The sequence below is a fragment of the Podarcis raffonei genome, chromosome 2 (genome assembly GCF_027172205.1).
Source record: "Podarcis raffonei isolate rPodRaf1 chromosome 2, rPodRaf1.pri, whole genome shotgun sequence".
In the NCBI taxonomy this organism is placed as follows: Eukaryota; Metazoa; Chordata; class Lepidosauria; order Squamata; family Lacertidae; genus Podarcis; species Podarcis raffonei.
In genome coordinates this window covers 30866501-30886158 of record NC_070603.1, presented here as the reverse complement: position 1 = coordinate 30886158, position 19658 = coordinate 30866501, and the positions used below count along the sequence as shown (strand labels likewise).

Genomic DNA, 19658 nt, shown 5'->3' with positions numbered 1-19658 from the left:
TGATGTTCGGGCTGAAGAAAGCTTTTGAAGCTCCCGAACGAACAACCAGGAGGGAGAGAACATACCAGTCGGGCATGTGTCTCTGCCAGGGTCCCACTCAAGTGTAGGCTGAACTCCTGACAACCCCTACACAATATCCCACGATTCTTCTATATCCGTCACCGAATGTGTAAACTGACTCCATTGAAAAGCCTCGAGCCGGAGGTCATGTGTGAAGATGCCAAAGGATTCAGTCTGTCATTCGCACATGCAAGTCATCACATGATGTTAAAGCCATCTAGTGACGAACCTGCATGTGTGAATGATGCCCTGGAAATGGCTCATTGCTGGGATACTGCAAGGGGAATCTCTAGGCCACTGGGTTATATTATTGGTGGCTGCTGCCACTGACATGACGGCTTTGTATGCAGTTGTGGGTATCTACATGGAGGTCTGTTTTCAAACATCACAGCTCCTGCATGGAGCACCACCATGTGGAAGAGTTTTGCAGCGGCTGGTACATGGATGTGCTGAGAGGGTGGAAACATCCGAAGCAAATCAGGGCGGGGGGCACCTGAATAAATGGTCCTCAAGGCAGGATTGCATGGGCTACAGGAAGGCCCAGTACAGCAAAACACTGTAACAAATTTGCATTGTGCAATAACAGCAAGCCAGCACAAAGTGATGTGTAGATAACTCGGCAAAATAAGAGCTGAAAGACAGTGCAGTGGCAAAAGGCACAGCCAGTGAGACACACCTTACAGTGTTATACAAGAGAGACCTGCTTCTCTTTCTGCCCTGCACATCTCTCCTGCAGGTGACTCTACTCACAGAAGCACAGAGGGTAGAGACAGGCATTATGCCAAGGAGGTGAGGCAATGAAGCTAAGCAGATCTCACTGCAGGGGACCATATGTAGGCTGCTCAGAGCTCTTGTAAGGAAGGACAAATCCAACAAATAAATAGTGCATTTTCTTTATTCTAGATGTTGATACCTTGCCCTAGCCTGAGGATCTGGGCTGCTAATGGGGATGCACATTAGAAGGGGCTAAGCCAAAGGGCTTTCCCCTAATACTCTCTCTAGCAGCCTGCAGAATCTTGGGGAGGTTCAGGGAGTGCAGAATACAGCTGGTTGTTCTGATGAACTTTGTGTTTGAAGGGAGGAGGGGAGTGTCTCCATCTCCAGACATCTAGGTGGAGCCACACAGCTTTTCCCACCGAGACCCATGGAGAATAAAAGTGCTTAAACCAGCCTGAATCTTTTGTTAACTATTATTTATTTGTTGATGTTGGCTTGTGTTTTCATGAGAACTAAGGGTCTTTTTCATAGCAGTGCCCCCCTCCCCGCTGCCCAGTTGTGGAATGCCCTTCCCAAAAAAGCACACCTGGCCATAGGTGCCAACTCCCTGGTGCCCTGGATGCCCAAGCATTCACAAAATTCTCCATGAAGGGGCCAGACACCCACAAATATCAGTGCCAGGGCCATGCACGCTGCATGGCACTCACACCCTGGGCACCCACAGTCGTGGGGCCAAGTTGGCACTGCTGCACCTGACTCCTTCTCTAACGTATTTTCAGTGGCAGGCAATGATCTTTTGATTTTCTCCAGCTTTTAAAATGATAACATGCACTTACTATTACTTAGCTCTGGGGGGTTTCAAGCTCCTGCTCTCTTAAAGTGATGTGGTTCCAGGGTTGTATTTCTTTACTTTGTTTTTGAGTTGACAGAGTTTTGTTTCTTTTATAATATTGTTGTTACTGTTTCAGAAGCCAATCAGAAAACTTTTGTTATTGGGTGAAATATGAATTGTGTGAGTAAATATCGGTACTTATTAGTTACACCGATGGTTCTCAAACTTTTTGTGGTGACAGAACCCTTCATTTTAAGCATAACTTCAGCAGAACCCTTGCAGAAAAAAATATTTTTTTACAAGCGGGGTAGGCGTTGATTATTGGGGAAAGCAAGCAAGAAAGAGCCAGAGAGAGTGGCAACTTGGAGACTTCAAAAAACCTTGCTGTCAATCTCTTCATTTCCCTTAAGGGGAGAAGCCTGCAATCCTTAAGGCTTCAGCTCTTATCTCTCTGTTAGCATTAAAGGAGCAACACACCTAACCCTAGCCACCAGGGTGCAACTTGATAGAAAGGATTCCCGTAACAAGTGCTAGAACACCAGGGCCGGGCCGGGAGATTTTGCTGCCTGAGGCATTGTGCTCCCTCCCAAGCCCCTCCTACCACAACAGGCAGGTGCACCACAGCGCTATAGTGACCACCCTGGAGAATCACTAGTGTCTGGATTATGGGGAGACATGGTAGGGTGGCTGCTGTCTGCAAAGTCTCCAGGCTGCTGCTGTTGCACAGCTGTGCAGTGCCAAGTCTCTTCCCTCCTCTTTGCCTTGTCACTCCAAGTTTTTGCCCACTTTTCCTCCAGCAGCTCCCCTTCCACCAACAGCTGTGGGTAATGCGCTCCTTGGAGGCTGGATCTGCCGCCCCGCTGGATCCTGCCCCCTGAAGCAGCCACCTCACCTTGCCTGATGGGTGGACAGGCCCTGTTGAACAGCCTGTTCAACCCAGTAAAGGGGTGGTGCAAGCAGGACACCATTGCTTACAGGACACCAGTAAAGGGGGTGTTGCTCCCAGCTACCAGGAGGCATTGAGGAGGAGCAGATGGGCTCTGCTGATGTGGCCACATTGCACTCAGCTGCCTTGTCCTTCCACCTCTCAGTGACCAGCAGCATGAGGACACCAAGTGACTGTCCTTGCCTGTGCCATTCTGCCATGCACTATTGATTTAACCTTTGGAACCCCCAGGTTTTCAAGAACACAGTTTGAGAAATGCTGACTTATGCAGTGCTATCAATAAACATCCAAGTCAGTAAATTGCCAGCCCTGGTTGGAGCCACACTCTCCCTGAAGGAGCTGGTGCTCCTCGATCCAGCTCTATCATTGGAAGTGCAATTGGGAGAACAACAGAAGGAGGTGAAGGAGAGACAAGGGTTGGGAGGGAGGGACATGGACAAATGCTATTACATGTGCTCCAAACTTGGTTGCAGCTGGGATTAAGGGAGCAGACCCAAAACGACAGGGGTGGTCTGGAAAGGTAGAAAGTGAGGGGTGGGGGGAGAGAGAGCACTGATCAGCATACATGTGCAAGGAAGGAGCTCTATGTGCTGGGGGCAGCAAGGGAGAATTTACAGAAGGCCAGGAAGGAAGAGAGGGACATTGCAACATGCATGTTCAGATCAGCATATATGTTCATGGAAGGAGCTCTGTCCACCAGAGGGCAGCAGAAGAGAAATGCGTGGAACCAGGTATCTTCAGGCTGGAGAACTGGAGAAGCAGAGTACAGAAAGAGGGATACAGAGAGATTGTTTTTGTATTTCAGCTTCTTGGTGATGGTATATTATCTATTTCATTTAGTTATGCCTGCTCGCATTTTAGATTGCCCCATTTTGATGAATTTTAATACTTTCCTTTTTAATTAGCTTTTCCCCTTTCCTCCTACCCTGTATGAACAGCTTTGGAGAGGCATTGGGGAATGAATGATTGAGATTGAAAAGATGCAGCTTGTCAATGATTGCTGGCAGCTGTTTTTGTCACAGGCCTTTGGCACTGCTGCTTCTCTGGCCTCTTCTCTTAAGGAAATACCACTTACCGTATTTTTCACTCCATAAGACGCACCTGCCCATAATACGCACCTAGTATTTAGAGGGGGAATGCAAGAAAAAAAAATTATTTAAAGGGAGCGCTGAGCAGAGCCTGTATGCATCCCAGGCTCTGCTCAGCGCTCCCTTTCACGAGCTGTGTGGAGCGTGTGTGCGGTGCTTGCAGGCTTTTCCCCGAGGAGGGAGAAGGGCAGCCCATCACTGACGGGTTGCCCTTCTCCCTCCTTGGGGAAAAGCCCCCAAGAGCCGCACACACGCCCTGCGCGGCTCTTGGGGGCTTTTCCGGGAGGTGGGGGAAGGGACTGAGGGGCTAAGCCAGAATCTAGAACAGCAAGAGGGAGCACTGCGCAGCGATCCCTCTTGCTGTTCAGGCTTCTGGGATAGCTGCGCAGCCTGCATTCGCTCCATAAGACGCACACACATTTCCCCTTACTTTTTAGGAGGGAAAAAGTGCATCTTATAGAGCAAAAAATACAGTATTTTGGAACAGGGCTGCTCTACCATGCAACCTAGGGCATGAGTCTAATTTCTGAAGGTTCCCCCTCCAGTCAGGGTTGGAGGTCCTTTCATGGCCCAAGATCTGCACCAATGAGCAAGGAGTGATAATACTTAGATCTGTGTCAATAAAAACTTCACGTTGCTGATTTCTGCATATCCAAACTCTTTTAAAATGATAAAAACAAGACACAATGATTATGATGATTTTCTAGCCAGTTTACAAGTCTAGCTCCAAAACATTTGTTAACACATGACATATCTGTTGGGATACTTTGCAAACCTTCCATCCATGTCTTCCTTTAAACATGCCTTCTTGAAAGGAGGGAAATCTTTTGCTAGAGATAAACTATGGACTGTTCTTGAATGTGGAAGGTAAATGGTGTTTCCATGTGCTCTGGTTTCCATCATGGTGTTCTCCCTTGGTGGCAGTGGCAGTGGTGGTGGCGGCAGCAATAAGTTGGTGCACGGTTTGGGGTGTGTCTCTGCTTCGTTATTTGTATAGCTCCAGAGGCCTCCAGGTCCCAGAGCTTTGTTGGGGCGCTCTCGGTCCCCATGGGATAATGATCTGGAGGAGGAGGCTCTGTGCGCCCTCTTTGCTTGTTGTTTTGGATGCCCTGGGCTCCCCCTTTGATTGCGTTGGTGGTGGTTGAAGGCGGCGCAGGGACCAGCCAGGCAGCTTGGTTGGTGCTGGCGGTCCCTAGGAGTTCAACGCAGCCATGGCGCTCACCATCTTGCCTTGCCAGAAGTCCTCCTCCACAGCTGACTCTAGTGTTATTTCCATTCCCCATCCAGCCACACCAACTTGCAGGTCTTCCAGGACTGATAGCAAGACAGTTCATGCCCTATTACAGAAAATAACCAGTGCTGAGAGTCGAGTGGGGGAGGAGAGAAATAAAGCCTGAACTATCTTCAAATTCCGCATGTTCAACGCACACATGTATCCATGCACACGCACAAAACAACATTAAGCTGACTGTGCATTAAGCTGACAAACAGTTTGAAGCCCAGCAGGAACTTGTTCCCGAGCCAAGTGTAGAAAGGTAGATCAGATAGAGCTGTGAACTTGAGACCCTGCCATGCATATATAATCCGTGCCTTTCCTATGTTTACTCTCTCCCTGCTCTCTCTCTCTCTCTCTTTCTCGCCTTCCTGGAAAGATGTTTGCTTCCTTGGGCTTGGTGGCTACCCTCCTTGCTCTCGGAACTTGTGCCCCTTTGCAAAGGGCAAGCAACCGCAGCAAGCTGCTTTTGGTTTCCTTCGATGGTTTTCGGTGGAATTATGACCAGGATGTGGACACCCCCAATTTGGATGCCATGGCTTATGATGGGGTGAAGGCCCGCTACATCACACCTCCCTTTGTCACCCAGACGAGCCCTTGCCACTTCACTCTGCTTACAGGTGAGTGCCCAGTCACTTGGGAGAGATGAGGACAGGACAGTGGGGCCCTAGGAAGCAGAAGTGGCAGCTCTTTAAGGACAGGAGCCGTAATGCTAAAGGCTCAGTTTTGGGTGCATTTTAAGCGAACTTCTTGGACATGCATTACTCTTAGCACTGCCCTACCTGAGACCTGGCCCCAAGTTGTTTAAGGCTAAAAATGTGAAGGGCAAAACCTGTGACATGGGCTGATAAGAATTGAAGTCCAAAACAGCATCACCTTCCTAGACTCCTTGCTGTGCTGGATTCTCAAGAGCCAGGTCAACCATCAGTGACACACTGGCATGTGGATCCAAGGGTGGCAACTAAGCCACATCCATGGGAATTATCTGGCATCAGTTTCTGTGATGCTGGAACAGGCATAGGTGAGATAGCAGTTGGCCCATAGCAGAGGGCAAAGAAGAAACATAGGCAGGGGAAACAGAGCAAAATGAGCCTGAGAAGAAGGGGACATAGCAATTTCATGCTGGCAACAATCTACTGGAAGAATATCTAGAATTGAGGCTGATCTGCCCCAATAAGGTTCTGCACCAGTCTCCTGCCAATTATAAGACAGGGAGTCCATCAGAGTCTGCAAAGTTCAAGGGCTAACTTGGGAAGATCCTACCATTTGCAAAGACTTGACTGGTCTGCAGCTGAGGGCTCTGAATGTTTGGGTCTCCAGCTGTCTTCAGTAATGGAAGTTGCTGGAAACCACAGGAGGTGGGAGTGCTCTGGTGCTCAAATCCTGCTTGCAGGTTCCTCACAAGCATCTAGTTGCCAGACAGGATGCTGGACTAGGTGGGTCATTGGCCTGATCCAGCAGGCTCTTCTTAATGTTCTTATGGAAGGGACTCTGACACAGTGGCCCCTGGGGATGAGTTCCCAGTCCAGCAAGTACGGCAAATGGAGATGCACCCACCCACTCCTACTAGCAGACAGCTTGTAACTAATGCCAAGTTCGACTCTCCCCTGGCAGGAAAGTACATTGAGAACCATGGTGTGGTTCACAACATGTGGTACAATGTCAGCACCGGACAGAAGCTTCCTTATTACAACACACAGGGGAAGTCTGAGTGGTGGGATAATGGCAGCCTCCCCATCTGGATCACAGCACAAAGGCAGGTAAGCCATAAACCCACAACACTTCTAGGGAACAAAATGGGGGCCCTCTTCTGGAACTTGCCACTGAAAGAAACAGACAGACAGACAGACAGACAGACAGACAGACAGACCAACAAGCTCCACATTCTCATGAAGTTAGTTTTGCATCTACCTCTGCATCATTTTCCTCAAGCCCATCCCTGGTCTTGCTAACTAAAGCATCCAGGCACATACCATCTTCACAGACATTGGTAATATCACAGGTTTTTCTTAAGTAGGGATGGGGGGAAGCTGGTGCCCTCCAGGCTTTGTTCTCAGTGGCCAGGCTGGCTGGGGCTGTTGGGAGAGGGAGCCCAGCAACATCATCCCAGTTCCCATCACCCCTGACCATTGGTCCTGCTAGCTAGGGATGATGGGGGTTGTACTCCAAAAAACAGCTGGAGACCCAAGTTTGGGAAACACTGAGAAGGGTCACAGGTTCCCCCAACCCTGTCCTAAAACTACTATCTTAAAATTAACTGGAGAATCAGCCCGTTGAAGAAGATTTTAGGAATTCATTACCACGGCCAGAAGACTTGGAGAAAGGTTGTCAAAGATGTTTCTGTTGAAGGGCCTTCCCTCAAGGGGTAGAAACATTGGGCCCTTTGTTGAAGGGCCTCCCCCCAAGGAGCTGGACATCAGGTGAGCCCCCATCATGTAGCAGGATGGCAAAGTGATGGATGTCAGGAACTGGCCTCTCTGTGATTATGGCTACCAAAGCACACATCACGATGACAGAGGCCACACATACGGCAAGAGATCTCGGGAGAACTGCTGTATATCTTTGTGCTCGGTGCCCAGAGACTCAATATGACATATGGATGCCTTCCTTTGAATCATCTCCCAGTGGAAGCCAAGCCACCATGTGTTGGGGCAGGATCTATGGGCCTCTCCAAAAAGGTGCACTCTGGACTTGATGGTTTCACAGGGGGTCTCTTCTTTAGATGGTGATGCCTATTACTTCACCTACTTCAAAAGCTGGCCAGCCAGCCCAGCTGAATTTGAGGGTCTTCCTGTTCATTTCCCTGATGGGGACTGGACTGCCCTGATCCTAGAGCAACACTTTCCTTCTGCTGCATGCAGACATACACACACCCACAGACCACCCCAGTAAAGGACCCAAACTGACATTGCATGCAGTTATGAGTTTCTTTCCACGTATGTTTTTATTTAATGAATGAATGAATAATAAATATTTGTTTCTGCTTTGCTTAGCAGACAAACAGATGCATGGGGGAAAGGAGGAGCTTTACAGAGGCCTTAAGCCTCATCCATCTGCATCACTGGATGCTCTGGCAAGCCCTGAGCTGCCCAGCTTTGTGCTGGCTTTTGAGGGTTCGCCCTATACTACTGGCAATGCGTTTCCAAGGCTTTCTCTGCAATCTTGAGGGCTAAAGATTTAGGATGCCCAATTGTGCACCCAAGGCCAGAGAACCTGTGTTTGCATCATATGCAGTTCGGATCTATGATTGTGCCAGTTTCTAGGTCTGTGATTTTTCATCCTAGGGTTTGAAGACAGCCTCCCTCTTCTTCCCTGGGGGAAATGCCACCTATCATGGAGAGCAGGTGATGGTGAAGAGGGTGGAGAAACTCTTTCACAAGTACAACAACGAGACTGAGTGGAGGCAGAACATTGACATAGTCATGAAGTGGTTCCTCGAGGAAAACCTCGACTTCGTCGCCCTTTACTTTGGTGAGCCCGACTCCACTGGACACAAATATGGCCCAGAATCCCAGGAGAGGAAAGACATGGTCAGCCAGGTGGACCGGACGGTGGGTTACTTGAGGCAGCGCCTTGAGGAGACAGGCTTGAGCTCAAACCTCAACATGATCATCACATCGGACCATGGCATGGAAACGGTGATAAAAACAGATGAAATTCACCTTCAGAAAGTGCAGAACTTCTCTTTCCAGGACATTAAGTTTGAGCTGGTAGACTATGGGCCACATGGTCTACTGGAACCAAAGCCAGGGAAACTAGAACAAGTTTATGAAGCCCTGAAAAATGCTCACCCCAAGCTCCACGTCTACAAGAAGGAGGAATTCCCCAGGAGGTTTCGTTATGCCAACAACACACGGATCACACCTCTTGTGCTGTACGGTGACCCCGGCTACGTGATCCACGGGGTATGTATGGTCTTATCCACTGTACTTCCAGCTTATCTCTTTTCTTTCCTTATTCTGTCTTCTGTTTTGTGCATGAGAAACAGAAGGGAAGTCTACTTAGGAGGGCAGGGGGAAGCACAGACAGCAATGTTTCGGTGCCTGAATTGGAGTCCAAATAGCACCTTCCCACACTGGCAGACTTTGGGCTTTCAGATTTCAGTGGCGACCTGTGTGACGCTAAAATTCGGCATCCCCACTCCCCACATCCCCATTCTACATCATTGTTGCAGCACCCTCTGCAGCATAAGTACAGGCAAACCAGTCACGTTCCCCTAAATCCACCACTGCAAGGGCCAACACTTGAAAAAGTCTTCTTTGACAGCAATCTCTGTCTTCTTTTATCTCCTTGATGGTGCTGCCTAAAGCAGTCACTTCACCCTGCTGCCTAGCAAAGCCAGTCCTAGTAGTAGATGCTGTCCCTTTGTGCATTCTGGCAAAACAGTTCTCTGTTTCTGTCTGCTTGTAATCCTTGCTTTCCATTCCCATCGAACAAGCATGGATGCATCCTGTCCACCTAGTGATATGTGGTGGTGGAGTCACCAGAACTGACCTTCCTTGGCCTCACTTTTCTCATGCTGCCTTTCCTTCTGAAGAAAGACAAGAGTAGGAAGAGGGTTGCCACTTCTATGGCCGCCACCTAAGGCTGCCTTTGAACTGAGCTCTGCTCTTGTAATTTATATGTTCCCATCTCCTATCGTAAGCTCCCCAAATCCATTCTGTTGACCAAGGAATCTGAAAAAGGGCTAATTTTGAAATCCTGGTTCTTGTGGGAAACCTTGAATCGGGAATATGGATCCAGTTGAGCAATATGAGAGCCTTTGCAACATAACATAACCTAAGCCTAGTGATTAATTATGGTGATATTCTGTTAACATTTATTCTCCCCTGTTTTGTTTCTAGTGGAGGTATTGATGTAAATATGACAGGTTGACTGTTTCACGTGGCATTTACACGGAACCAGATGGGTTCAATACATTTTTTTAAATTGGGTTTATATTAGAAATTTTGCTTAAACCAGATTTTTAACAATTTAGTTATAGTAAATGTTTAACGTGTTTGTATTCACACACACACACACACACACACACGCCTTAACTTCAATAATCTCTCAAACAGATCAAGTTAAAGTACATTTTATGTTATATTTATTACAGTGGACTTCCTAGTGGACTCAGGAACCAGCAAGTTATCACAAGTGTTAGAATCCAGGAGAGGCTATGAAGGGATCTACACTCATGGTTTATAACATTAAGAAAGGGTTAAGGAAATAATTTCAAAAATTTAAGCAACATGTTATGTGTTGCTTAGAACATTAACAATACATTATTAAAATGTGACACCAGAAGGCGCTGCAGAGCAACCATGAACCAGTAGTAAGGGAAACTGCGGAGGTAATGAACATTTTTTAGCAGTATGCCCTATGACGTTTTAGAAGGATATAGCTAATATCGTTCTAAAAACATTAAAAAGGTCAATGTAGATCCAACCTATTTTGAATATCAGAGTTCATATGGATGACCTCATGCTTTTATTTTATGTCATCCTGATTTTTGCAGTTGTTACATTATGGATACTTAGGACTCTACTAAGGAAGTGTCGCATTGAGAGAGCTTCCTGTCTCATTCAGAGAAACAATTTTGCCCAGTAATTAACAGCTTTTGCTTATGGACACTTACAGCCCATTCCCATGCATACATACACACTCAGAAGCAAGTGTCACTTTGTTCAGTGGGTGCATTTCCCATAAGCTTGCAAAGAACTGCAGCCTCGCAGCACAATCTCATGCTTGTTTAGCCAAGAGTAAGCCCTGGCTGTGTTCCATCAGGATTCTTCCTTAGAGGTTATGATTGCAGACTCACTCTTCAAACAAGACCTTGCTTAGTATCCTTACAGGTGTATAGAGACAAACAGAAATCTGTCTCTTATCTGCCATGTACATGGACTGCACAGCCAGAGGTTGTGCTCTTAGGTTGTATAGAGGCACTCTTAATTGCAAAGCAATACATTGGGTTATAGCAACCAGGTAGTATGCATGTTTGTTCAGGAAATATAAAGCTCTCAGTTTTGAAGTTCATTTCTCAATTACTGCGAAGCTAGCTTAGGGGACACAAGGCACATTTCAAATAGCTCACTTTTGTACTACCCACTGTGCCTAATGGTAGGGCTGGCCCTGATATACAGCACAACAGATGAAAAATGTGCTGTTTCGTTGCTTTGTTACCGCATAGGAAAGCTGGGGAAGTACCAAGGCAAAACGTGCAGTAGGTTATGCCCTGTCCTTCCTTTTCAGAGAATCAAAGTGCAAATCAATAAAGGCGAACATGGATTTGACAATGAGGTTATGAACATGAAGACTATATTCCGAGCTGTGGGACCAGCCTTTAAGAAAGGTCTGGAGGTGGATCCTTTTGAAAGTGTGAATATTTATGCCCTGCTTTGCGAACTCCTGGAGATTACACCTGAGCCACATGATGGATCCTTAAGTGTCACACAGAACATGCTGGCCAAAAATGCAGGTATGATTTTGCTCCTTAGGAAACTTTCAGTAGAACTGCAACCAAAGCATTCAAGGATGCAACCAACAAACGGGTCAATTAACTGATTAAATCCAAACTGGTAAATTCTAATGAATAAGGTCAGCGCTGTAGAATTTCAGTGACATCCATAGAAAGTCCCTTATATCAGACTTTTCCAACCTGGTGCCCCTGCAGATGTTTCGAAATACAACTCCCATAATTCCTGAACATTGGCCATGCCGGCTGGGCTGATGGAAGCTGGGAGTTCAAAGCATCGGGGGGAGGAGGGTGTTACTAGCATGGCTAAGGATGCCTTACCTGAACCATCAAACCCCAGATATTGTGCTGTTTTATAGACCAGAATTGACTCCTAGGGTGGTACCCACTGTTAGTCGTATATTGATTTCAATGGATGTGTTCTAGCTAAGGAGCTGTAATCATCATCCTTTATCATAGGGGTGGGGGGGATCTGCAGCCCTCCAGATATGGGGCTTTGATTCTCACTGGCCCCAGGCAGTGTGGCCAATTGCTAAGAGTGATGCAATTTGTAGCCAAACAACCTCTGGTGGACCACACTTGCTTCAGGCACCAAAGGACTTCTGTGCATTATAATGACATTTGACATGGAGAAATGTAAAAAAAAAAAAAATGGGTCCAATACAGAACACATTTACCTTTCCTACATACTGAGCTGAAATGTTGCCCAAAATGAACATTTCCCCCTCTAAACCACACAGGCTAGTCTACTCTGCAGCCAGTGAGTTGGGATCAGGTTACCTGAGCATTCAACAGCATTCAGTACTAGCTACGATGAAGAGGGGTGTAGAAAAGCAGAAGGAAATTGAGGAGGACCTTCAGCCTGGTTCCCCAACAGTAGCTCTACAGCAGGCACACCAAGCAGTAGCCTACCGTATTTTTCGCTCGATAACACGCACCTGACCATAACACACACATAGTTTTTAGAGGAGGAAAACAAGAAAAAAAAATTCTGAATGAAACAGTGGATGTATCATTTTTGTGCTTCATGCTGCGGCCACAGACATGTGATTTGACGGTGAGTTTGGGGTAGCCCAATGCAAAGATCCTGAGGATCCATGTGGATCCATGCTTTGTAACCACGTTTTTGCACCATTGCAGCCCCAGGCAACAGTGGGTGCGTGATTTTTTTGGTGCAGGCTGTAGCCATGGACATGCTATGTGATCTGATGGTGAATTTGGGGTGACCCAATGCAAAGATCCTGAGGATCCATGTGGATCCATGCTTTGTAACCACGTTTTTGCACCATTGCAGCCCCAGGCAACAGTGGGTGCGTGATTTTTTTGGTGCAGGCTGTAGCCATGGACATGCTATGTGATCTGATGGTGAATTTGGGGTGACCCAATGCAAAGATCCTGAGGATCCATGTGGATCCGTGCTTTGTAACCACGTTTTTGCACCATTGCAGCCCCAGGCAACAGTGGGTGCGTGATTTTTTTGGTGCAGGCTGTAGCCATGGACATGCTATGTGATCTGATGGTGAATTTGGGGTGACCCAATGCAAAGATCCTGAGGATCCATGTGGATCCGTGCTTTGTAACCATGTTTTTGCACCATTGCAGCCCTGTTTTTGCATCAGATCATTGCTATGTGATCTGATGGTGAATTTGGGGTGACTCAATGCAAAGATCCTGAGGATCCATGTGGATCCGTGATTGGAACCACGTTTTAAGTAGGGAGGGAAGGAAAAACATAGAAGCGACAAGGAGAGGGGTGTGCAGAGAAGCAGCTGGCTAAGAATGCAGGAGAGGGGTTTTACCGGAGGGAGGAAAGGAAGGCAAAAGTCCCCCCCCCCACAAGCCAGCCAGCTCTCTCTCTCTCTCTCTCCCCCCCCCCAACCTGCATGTTGCCTTCGAGTCCCAGACGCACGGAGAGGAATTAGAAGGAAGGAGGCTCTGCTTGCCTGGAGGGGAGGGGTTTTCTCTGCTCTTTGTTCCGTTTGAGCAAACACAGTAAGGAAACAGAAGCGGGTGGGCAGTAAGACCCTGAGGCAGAATGCAGGAAAGCAGCAGCTTCCTACTTTCCTCCCTTCTCCGGACGATTTGATATTTGCCTGATTTTTGCCTTCACTCGCGCTTGTCAGCTCCAGGGACCACACATTCGCTCAATAACACGCACAGACATTTCCCCTTACTTTTTAGGAGAAAAAATCTGTGTGTAATAGAGGGAAAAATACGGTATTTTAACTAATAACTATTAACAAGGTAATCTGCAAATGAGTGCCATCCTCCCCAAACTCAATGACGCTGCTTCTTTCACAGCTCACTCCAATAAGCCTCATGTTGTAATTGAACACAGAAGTTAAAACCAAAAACTCCTTCTATGGTTTGATGGCTGCTGGGGGATTTACCAGTCATAGGGCTCTCTGCTATTTCTGGGGCAGGCTCTCCTCCCAGTTGCATTTTACTAAAGCTCAGATAGGTCATGCAACTTGGAATAAACAACCAGACATCTCTCATTGGAGAGTAGCTGTGATCTGTCAGATGGCCTATAGAGAGAGTGGTTGGACACCCCCCCCCCCACTTCCAGGAAGGTGGTAGAGCAGATTTGGAGGTCACCCATGAGGCAAAACAGAGAGGATGAAAAGAGCTCGTTAGCAAGGGATCGATTAAATGGTCCCATGGATAACATCCCCAAGGACATGAGGTTTCAATCAAAGGTAACCTTTGCTGGCAATGGGCAGAAGACCCCATAAAATGTGAACTCTTAAGTTTGTCTTAGCATACTGGCATGGTATTGAAAGTAATTTGAAAGTAATGACCATGGTTTCCATCTATGAGAATAACCCTCAGGCTTGCATGCTGCTCTCTTCATCTCTTCCCTGTGTCCCTGAGACATTTGAACTTACGGAACTGTGGCTTGTTTCAACTATGGCTTCAGAACATAGCCAGGATCTGAAGCCACGGTTTGTTCCTGGCTCTCTTACTGATGTCCTTTATATATATATATATATATATATATATATATATATATATATATATGATATTTATTCAGAGTTTCAAAAATACATAAGTATAAAAAAAAGAACAGAAAAATACAACAGAAAAATATATCAAAAAGAAAGTACTAAAAGAAAAAACAAGAAAAAAATACAAATCCCATATTGCATCTTTTCATTTGCTTGTTTCTTGGACCTCCTCACACCTCCCTTTTTGTATTCTAGCTTAATTCGTTGTTTCAGCAAATTCTTCCCATATTTCTCAATTTTTGTTTAAATAATTTATCTTAACAGTCTATCTTATTTATTAACTCAACATATCCTTTCCATCTTTTGCTATATTCTATTGTTCAATTTACATTAATTTCTTTAACCTTATCTTGCCTTAAAAATCTTAAAATTCAAATTTTAAACCATATTTCTACATAACTCCTTAAATCCTTTTTACTAAAGCCAATTGGTTCCATTCCAGCATAATCCCTGATATTTCATTAGTGTTACACTAATTCCAAAAATAGAAAGGAATTTTTCTTTTTATAGACTTTTTCTTTTTCTCTCGTTTTTATCCAATGTCCCTTCTTCCTAGTCTCGGGTTATGTCAGTCCTTTCTAACCATTGCATCCAGTCCATCAATCTGGTGATCTTATGTCCGAGGCCCTTAAGTCTCTTCTATGCCCCTTCTGCAAATTTTTTTGTTCTTGTTTGTGCTTACGCTCTTCTTTGTCTTTTTTTGGTTTCTTTCGTAGTTTCTTTCCTTTCTCCTTGGGGAGTCCCACTCCCCGTCATCGTCATTGTAATCCAAAAAGTAGTTATCCAAAATATAATTGTCAACCTGTTTCATAGTCCCACCAGAATTAAGAGCTTCCTTGACTCCAGACGCTTCCAATCACACTCCAAGTTCAATCTTCCAAAGCAGCGGCTTTTGCTCCTGCAGGACTTTGGGTCTCATCATTTGTGTTGCTTGGGGTGCAGTCGCAACCTCTTCCGTCTTCATCTGCCCTTGGACTTGCCCTGTCGAACCAGTTTCCTGAATTGGTCTCTGTATAGTTTCTTTATCCTTGTTTCCTGTTAAATCATATTCACTGGCTACAGCAGTCATCAAGTCCAACTTTTCATTCATCAAGTTCATCTTCTCATGCAACTGCTCCAGCAATGCATTTGTCCTGCCAAGGGCAGACACCAAAACTTCCTCCCAGCACATTTCTGTTCAAGGTCAAACGACTGGTCCCACGATCTCAATCTCGCAGCTGTGAAGTCTCCGAATAAACTGCAACAGCAAACTGACAGGCTCCCTCTAGGGGACACAATTTCTATTTGTATCCATCTTTAAAAATGTATCCAACAAAGGAAAATTACTTTCAATTTTCAAATACTTTGTTTCTTTGAAATGCAGAAATGCAGAAAGCAGCGTTGAAGTTAGTTTGTTTCTCTTTTTTTGACTATCTGTCAAAGTGCTCCACTTTTAATCAATGGACGTCTCCAACGATTTCTGTCCTGACACCCCGTTCCCAGGTTTGGGACAATGGAAACATATTCCTTTACTCTCTCTCCTGCAGGCTTAAACAGTCAAATCCCCCCCCCCTTTTCTCCTGCTTCCAAGGGGGTTTTATTGGTAGTAGATGCAGGAAATTTCAATCTTTAAGACAACTTTCCAGGCTATTAGATTGCAAGGTTTTTGCTTCAGTCTGTTTACAAAAAGCGGAAGGCGGACTTCCTGTTTAAACCTTCCCGCTTCGGAGCCTAATTCACAAATTTCTTAATCCAATTTTCCGTTTTTACTCACGGGTACTTTGTTTAGAGTCCAATTGTCATCAGGAAAAAGTCAGCGCTCTCCGGCGATGGCTGTGTGGCTTCCCTCCGTGAAAGTAGCAATCGGTTCGCTGCACCGCGCTGTTCACCCTACTTCGCTCCGGAGCCCCAAAGAGGGGGGTTCCCTGCGAGTAGGGGAGGCGCTCTTGGTGCTCTGCCGAACCCCACGTTCCCAGGCTCCTCTGCATGGGATTTCTAGCGGGTCCCCGCCTTCGCCGCGGCGGGAAGACCCAATTTCCACGGAGCCCGTTCCTCCAGTCGGAGGAACTCCGCCATTCGTCGATGGCGCTGACCCGGAAGTCCTCTTACTGATGTCCTTTCTCCATGTTGCATTTCCATTAAATGCACAGAGGTGCTTGCACACAGTGCAATCCTAAGAAGGTCTACTTCGGAAGTAAAACCTACTGAGTTCAAGGGGACTTGCTCCCTGCCCTCCAGCCCACATGATGGTTAAAACACTTAGGTCTCTCTCTGTGCCCTTCCCATCACCATGAACACTCTCCTGGGTTTTTTTTCCTGATCTCTGTGCTTCTATCTACAGGCGCCTCTTTGGAATGTGAGTATTGCAGGGGAACAAACAACTGCACGGGTCTGAAGCGGCCTTGTCCCAGTGACCAAGATGCCTGTTCCATCTCTCTGCTCGAAGTCTCCAGTTCAAAAGACAAAAAAATAAGCAAGAGCTGTGCATCCTCCGAGACCTGCAAATTGGGATTGACCGAGGTGACTCATGGCAAAGGGGATTTCATGCGGGAAAGCATCACCTGTTGCAAGGAGATTGACTGCACTCCGGCCACTCCTACGTTTCCACCACAGAGCACCGAGCCCAATGGAAAGTCTTGCCCGGGCTGCTTTTCTCCCACAGGAAAGTGTACCGCAGAAGTGGTGGGTTGTACTGGCTCAGACACTTACTGCGTTAGTTTTGTTACATTGACAGAAGAGAATGTCATAAACTACAACATGAAGGGCTGCATAAGTGAATCTTCCTGTGGCTTGTTAAAAACACACAAAGAGGGTGTTCTTGGTAACGACGCTCCTATAAAAAATGTGACATGTACCCAAGCCAACGATACTTCTACTTCTCTCTCTCCCTCATCTGGATTCCTCCTCCTGGCTCTCCTCCTGATTAAGCTTCTCTTGTAACAAGCCGCTTGCAGCATCTCAACACCACTTGTTTTGCGTTTCAAAAGGAAACTGCCTTCTTTTTCATTTTTTCACTGAGTGAAATAAATAAAAAGTTTTAAAGGAATGAGTTTCAAGTCATTGTCTGGTTCTGCTGATCCACTGAACAGAGGTGAAACAATTATTTCCCCGAATTCAGCATGGGGGGGGGGGCATTTCAAGCAGCCTTGCTCTGCTTGAAGAAAGTGATAATTTAATAAATGCAATGTTTTGCTGAGAGAAAATTAATACAGTGGTACCTCGGGTTACATACGCTTCAGGTTACATACACTTCAGGTTACAGACTCCGCTAACCCAGAAAATAGTACCTCGGGTTAAGAACTTTGCTTCAGGATGAGAACAGAAATCGTGCTCCGGCGGTGCAGTGGCAGCAGGAGGCCCCATTAGCTAAAGTGGTGCTTCAGGTTAAGAACAGTTTCAGGTTAAGAACGGACCTCTGGAACAAATTAAGTACTTAACCCGAGGTACCAATGCACAAGTTTTTTGTTTTTGTTTTTAAAGGCATGGGGGGATTTGGACTTGCTCCCACCTAAGTGGCGATTAAAATTGCAACCTCAGCCTCTCATCTCTTGGCCTCCTGTAAGCAATTACAATGATCACAGCAGAGGTGGTTTGGTCACACTGGGTGCCAAGTCTCAGGGGCACTGCAACTATGATGTAGAATGGAAGGTGGGAGGTGGGGGTGTGGCAAATTCTTTGGCATCGCACAGCTGATATTTGTGACCCCGAGGCCCGCCACTGAACACAGCAGCAGACCAACATTCCGGTGTGATTATTTATTTATTAAATTTATATCCTGCACCTTCTTCCAAAGGTGAAGCAAGCAAGTTATACAAGTTTTATCCTCTATTCAAAGGAGAAACTGATTCACACAATGAATATATCCTGCCCTCCACCCACCGCCCAGCAACTATCAGGATGCATTGCACACATCAAATTACGGACGGACGAACTGTTTTGTTTATCAAGGTGCATGCAAATATCTACTATGGGTCAATTCACAACGTTATGAGAATTATAAGGTCTAAGATATAAAATAAATGTACCAGGCAAACACAATCATAAATATTTAAACTACATGTCTGAATCAGTACAGGAAAAATCTTGAAACCATTTTGTCTCTTTCAAATTGACCTCAAATATTTCTCTGCAAGGTCGAAGAAAATGGGGAGCCTCCCCATCGTCTCTTTGCTCACAAATCCTGTCTCAAGGGTACATTTAAGATATGAATAGGGTGAGCCTGTGACCTGGATTCAGGAATTGAGTAGTTATCATAACAAAAGAGTGGCCTGGATGCCCAGGTAATCCAATCAGGTAACCTGGCAAACAGGATAAAAACAAGGCACTCAGATTTCTGTTGTAGTCTGCCCCTTCTTTGATGTAAGTATGATGTATTGGGGGTGGTCTTGGGCTACACCCCTTCTGTGATGTATGTATGATGTATGGAGGGGTGGTGTTGAGCTCCAGGGTGGGCAGTTCAAAAGTCTTTATAAGGGCTTGCACGCATGGTTCGGGGTTCTCTTCCTGCCTCCTGTGTGTTGCAACAGCTTTAATAAAGATCAAGCTTACTAGCTGATTTGCTTCTCAATATTCTCTGGTTGGCCTCTGTTATTTTCTCCTACCAATAGAGAACCTAAAAAATGACTCTATATGGGCTCTTGGGTACCCCATAAGGGACAGGGAGCAGTTTTTTCTTATAACACAAAGCATTGACTTTCTTTCTGTGGGATGTGCTCAGGCATATGCAGAATGCTTAAGGCGAATTGGGTGTTGATCCAGCAGCCACCACTGTGACGAAAGCTTGCTTTCTCCACCACTGTTAGAGCATGGCTACCCATGTACGTATGAGGAATGAAGAAGTTCAGTAGTGCTTTTTATTATGGGCCAAAGGCTCCATTTCCATAGTTCTCACACAACAACAATACTGCTTGCACATTGAGCACAGGGCTGCATGGGAACCCACTGCCATGCCCATAGCACAGCACAATCGTTACATGCCCCATGCTTGATGCCCTGATCCTTCTACCACTTGAGATGGAAGGGGTGCAGGAACCGACCTTCTGCCTGATACACACATGGTGGCGGCAGCTTTACAGATGCCCCCAAACTCCTGCATGGACAGCTACAGGACATTTTTGTTTAAATGGTGGCATCTAGTGGACAAGCTGCTGCACCACAGCTTACGTCGTCTTTTTGCGGCAGAAGCTTGGAGTGAAAATGAGATTCTTATTGCCTTGAAATTGAAATACAGTAACTGCAAAATGTGTCGTTCCCCCCTGCGCGCTCACACACACATTAAGCGACTCCTTTACACCCCAT

The 19658-nt window shown here is 46.2% G+C and overlaps 1 protein-coding gene across 1 annotated transcript; it reads left to right on the top strand.

Moving 5' to 3' along the window:
• Window positions 1-5257: 5257 nt before the first annotated feature.
• On the top strand, window positions 5258-17400 carry ENPP7 (ectonucleotide pyrophosphatase/phosphodiesterase 7). The gene is made up of 5 exons (XM_053375557.1): window positions 5258-5536; window positions 6531-6676; window positions 8201-8821; window positions 11151-11376; window positions 16702-17400. Exons 1-5 carry the CDS (start codon window positions 5296-5298, stop codon window positions 17298-17300), a joined length of 1833 nt encoding a protein of 610 aa, XP_053231532.1. The 5' UTR covers window positions 5258-5295; the 3' UTR covers window positions 17301-17400.
• The last annotated feature ends 2258 nt before the right edge of the window (window positions 17401-19658 follow it).

What these genes read in the sequence shown, in the direction of transcription:
- ENPP7 (XM_053375557.1), top strand. Translation starts at nt 5,296, where the DNA reads ATGTTTGCTTCCTTGGGCTTGGTGGCTACCCTCCTTGCTCTCGGAACT. An exon ending in GGATCACAGCACAAAGGCAG is followed by an intron (nt 6,677 to 8,200) that starts GTAAGCCATAAA and finishes TTTTCATCCTAG; the next exon opens with GGTTTGAAGACAGCCTCCCT. An exon ending in CATGCTGGCCAAAAATGCAG is followed by an intron (nt 11,377 to 16,701) that starts GTATGATTTTGC and finishes TTCTATCTACAG; the next exon opens with GCGCCTCTTTGGAATGTGAG.